Source organism: Belonocnema kinseyi, chromosome 2 (genome assembly GCF_010883055.1).
Source record: "Belonocnema kinseyi isolate 2016_QV_RU_SX_M_011 chromosome 2, B_treatae_v1, whole genome shotgun sequence".
NCBI classification, from domain to species: domain Eukaryota; kingdom Metazoa; phylum Arthropoda; class Insecta; order Hymenoptera; family Cynipidae; genus Belonocnema; species Belonocnema kinseyi.
In genome coordinates, this window is record NC_046658.1 from 66,051,786 (window position 1) to 66,056,725 (window position 4,940).

The 4,940-nt window shown below is 31.8% G+C and overlaps 1 protein-coding gene across 1 annotated transcript in view; it reads right to left on the minus strand.

Moving 5' to 3' along the window:
• Positions 1-1,374: 1,374 nt before the first annotated feature.
• Positions 1,375-4,940, minus strand: part of LOC117182698 — a 35,617-nt gene continuing 32,051 nt past the window's right edge. Inside the window, exon 3 of the mRNA XM_033375803.1 lies at positions 1,375-1,742. Within this exon, the coding sequence (XP_033231694.1) occupies positions 1,500-1,742 (243 nt within the window). The 3' untranslated portion in view covers positions 1,375-1,499. The remainder of the gene's footprint in view (positions 1,743-4,940) is intronic.

Sequence of the window (4,940 nt, forward strand, 5' to 3'; positions counted from 1 at the left end):
AGTAAAAAAAGTTTCTAAGCAAAAGAGTAATATATAACAAAAAATAACAAAATTAATTCAATGATACAGGATTTTTCATTAGTTGAAGGGCGACAGCACAGAACCAGATATCTAATAAAATCGGAATTTTTCAGAAAAGTGAAAAAAAAAATTCATTAAAATCGAAATCACTATTTAAAGATAAAATAGAAGTAACTAACTAACTAAAAATTGAAAGAGGCTAGGTTGCGGATTGCGATCAAAAATATAATCCTCAGCAATAACAAATACAAAATTATTTTTAAACTACTGAGTTTCTGAATGAGGATAAAAAGTTTCGATCTAAAAAAAGTGAACTAATTCTGAGTAAATGATCAGGAATTTTGTGATTTTAATTTCACACGTTTTGAAAATCCTTTTCGGTATCGACTGAAAATCGTATTTAAATTTTTCGCAAAAAAAAAGACTTGCAACCGAGATATGAGGAACATTTATAAAAATAAAAAACGTTTGATACAAACAAATTATTCTACTTCGAGAAAAAAGTCATATTTTTTGCATATAACCCATTTTCTGAAAAATTTTGCTCATCTAGTTCTGTTCTGCCACCATTTAGTTTTTCCACAATCTTTCTAAAGAATATATACAATAATAACTATAATCAGTTGAAGAATATAAATGATATAAAATTGATTTTGAATTTTCAATGTAGTCTATTTTTATTCAGATCATTTTCCACCTATGTTCTTCATTTTTAAAACACATTCTTCAACATTTTTACTTACTTAGGATTATGCATGTCTGTGACCAAACGCGATTCTTTTATATACATCACTATTAAATTATACCTAATTATTTACATGTCATTGGATTTTGCGACAATAATATTTATAATTCACTGATTTTTACGGTATTATACCAGAACAATTTTTCTTCACTTTAATTTGAAAGAAATTAATAGTGATGCGTTCGAGAAAATTTCGAGAAATGTTGAGATTTTCTTGAAATATGATCAAGTAAATTCAATACTGTATGGAGATCAAGAATCTTGAATAAAAAGTTTCGAGATTTTGGACTCGAGATCTTGCATTTTTTTTAATTTTCGATCTTTATGAAGTTTTATGTTGACCTGAACATGTTTGAAGAAAATCTCGAATTTTCTCGAAATCATTTTGAATACATCACTAGAAATTAATTCGTTTCTATATAATCATTTTGGCCAAAAGTATCATCTTTTATTTGATTAAATAAAGATATTTATACAAATAAATCTTAAACTTTCAGAACTATTTTGAAAATCATGTAGCAATAAATCTGAATTTGAAAGTTCTCATTTTTACCAAATTCATGTATTAAAAAAATTAAAAATTTTAACGGAAAACGGAATTTTCTATATCAATAACATTTTTACACCGAGTTCTTGTTATTGAGCACACATTCATTATCGTACATTTTGCTAAATTGGTTTATTTCAAACCGAGATTTTTAGATTTTCTTTTTTAATGTACTTTGTATCAAATTTACACTACATATGGACGATAAAGGGGTTCCTGAAGTTCAGAAACGTTTCTCGAACTCTCTTGGGAGGTTTCTCTCGAATCTTCGGTTGTGCCAGACACGTTTAGTGAAACATCATTTCCGATGTCACGATCCGAACTTCGCGAATTTCCGGTGTCATCAACTTTCCCGCTGGTACGTGGTTCTTGCTGAGCTTTTTTGCTTCTTTTCCACTTCATTCTTCTATTTTGGAACCAGATCTTTACCTGAAAATGAGAACATAAAATTGGTATTATTACATTTATTTTTATATTAAATACTCGTAAAAGAACATTTTCGCGAACGTGTGCTTTTAGTTATGAAAGATTAAATCATTTTGTCCCGGTTTGAAGAGAATCAGTGACTCGATATTCCAATTAAGAGTGATCATGTGTCATGATCTAATCGACCAATTAAGTGCCTAATTCGGTCAAGAGATTAATTTTCTGAGATATAACCGATATATCGATAATGTGATCAATGTCGTATGTTTCAAAGTCTATACTTAAGTGTAAACGTTCGAGGGTCTATAGTAATTTGCACGATATTTTATCGAGAGATCAAAACAAGTTCTGTGAGTGAAATAAGATTAGATATAAGTATAATCGGAATTATCGGAAGTATTTATTTAATTATTTACGAAGAGTGAAAGATATATAAGTATGCTATAAATCGGGCACAATATATTTAATACTTTCTAATTTTTTGTTATTACCTAAATAATAATAATAAGTATCACAATATATAATTAAGTGAAAGATTCACCTGTGGTGAAAAATGAGAATTGCACCCCTCAATAATACTCATTCGTATTCGTACGAGCGAGAAAAAAGATACATGTTCGAAGGGTGAAGGTAGTAAAAATGGAGTCGGGGATGAGACAAGGGTTGGCTTAGACATGATATGTTGTCCAAAAGATTTACATCGTATCTTTGGGATAAGGGAGGAAAATCGAGTTCCCGTATCCGTCTCTTTGATTTATGTCTTTCCTCGCTTCACATTCCGATTTTCCATGTATGCCATCGAGCAAGCAGTGTTGAATTCATTCCTAATAATATGAACAAAGAAACCACAGAGGAGTCGAAAGGAAAAAGCATAATGGAATTAAAAGAAGGGGACATTTGTTGCTTTTCTTCTATTAAGAAAATTGTTTTCCAATATTTTTAACTTAGAAGTTCTACAACACTTTCTAGCAGATAACCGAGGCTACTTCTGGTTGCAAATTTCTGTTATGGACATCGTCGAATCGTTAAACCTTTCTTATCGACTCTAGTATTTTGTTTCTTCATGATGAAAATAATAGAAAGGGAACTTAACTTTAGGGAACCACTTAGAGAAAAAGTTTTCTTAAAACAAAAGTATCTTTCTCTTGCCTTTTTTGTTTTGGTGCATACGTACAGCTTTCTTGTTTTTTATTTATAAAAAATTATTTGGTTTGAAGATTAGATGAAGAATGTCGCAAAAGAATAATGTTTGCAGCAAACATATTCTTTTTGAGACAAATGAAAATCCTTTAATCTCCAAATTTAAGTCGAAAACCCATTTGTGTCAAGGATAATGCTTTTTTCACAAGAGGACATTTCTCTGAGTGAACTAAGAAGCTAAAGGAAGATAATTTGATATATCATGAATAGAATGTAAAATTGATACTCCAGTTGAATTTCATATCCTTTTCTGTACACTTTAAACCTCTCTTTTTCTGTCTGATTTTGATACAGGCATGCTCTTCTGCTCTTCGGTTCCGCAAACGAAGGCTAGGAAGCCGGAAAGGAGGAAATCGATGGATTCACTCTCGAGAGCTCGAAGCAGAATCGGTAAAATATCGAAACAAATCAGGGACTGAGCCGCCATAACTCAGACTTTTAGGTATGTTTGCCGAGCTATCCGTCAGTGCTTGTAAGCTTCGGAGTTATGTTTAAGTTGTTGAACTATGCGAGAATCGGAGGGACGGATTATTCCGGGATTTCTCTCAAGGGTCTTTTTCCCTGTGCACATCGCTGTTCCTCTATCTAGCTTCTAGATTTCCACTACTTCACCCCTCCTACCGAAACTACCCCCATTTTCCCATCCATATTCCCCACTCTCTACTTCTCTTCAACCCCCCAACCCTCTTAAAGCCCCACTTGATCCTCCACCAATTTTCACACTCTCGGTATTTATCGCCTGACGTTCTTCAATTTGCAGTAAGTGCACGAATGAGAAAGAATTGAGGCGTTTGGTGTGAAAAGGAGATAAGTCCATTGAGAAATTGCAATTTTAAATTGAGCTGATATTGAAGCAATATTATTAAATCAATATTGGGAAAACTCTGCATTCAGCTGGGTTGAAAAGAAAATTGAAAATAAAATATAGCCGGTCTCTGAAAAGTTTCATTTTGCATCCCTTATAATCTATGGGTGTACAATTTTCAAAGAAAAGGGAATCATTAGCACTTAAAGTGAAAATCACATTTGCATTAAAAATTTGATATTATATACAGGGCATTGATCTTATTACATCTAAAAATTGTTAATTCAAAGGGGGCACTTTAGAAGATCAGTAATTATAATTAAAAGCGTACATGAAATATGGAAAGTTGATTTGAATGATCAGGAACCATAAGGCACTAATTCACCAAATTTTCAAAAATTACTTTTTTGACTTTTTATACTGTCCAATCTGTCCTACGTATCTTTCTTTTTCAGAATGTGAAAAAATTGAATGTTTATATTTTTAACAATATAACAAAGTTTCTCAAGGGGCCATCCAAAAGCGTACACAGTGAAAGAAGGGATTAACCTAGCACAGAGTCTTATGGAAATTCATGGTTTTTTTTATATTTCCCGAGGTTTTAAGAAAAGAATACTAGTCTGCAGTGACACTTGTCTGTTCTAAAGAATAATTTCACTAAGGTTATTATTACAGAGAGTTTTCAAAGCAGTTAAAAAAAATTCGTTTCCTCAAGTCGGTTTCTCGCGTAGAAAAATGACAAAAAGTATCAATTTTATGTCAAATGTAGCGCGAATGTACGCATGGCTTGAGAGTTAGCCCTTTATTTTAGCGGAATACCTCTTGGGACAGCCCCCGGGAAACTTTAAGAGCCCACAGTTGGAGAAATATTACAAATTTTGCTCTGAAATCTTCATAATTACACGGAAATAACAAATGATACAGTTTTTTCGTTCTCATACATTTTTTTCCGAATAATGGTTATTCACTTATGATTCCCGACCATTAATTTGGATTTAATGTTCGATGAAGATACTATTGATAACGATCAGTGGGGATTAAATAAATTTACCGATCTGCAATTTTCGCTAGGATATAATTCTCATAAAATTTCTAATTGATCTACGAGGGTAGTTCAATAAGTCCTTAGAATGAAGTATAAAAACAATTTTTTTTGGGTAAATTTTTTTTTATTTTTCAACATAATCTCCTTGGAG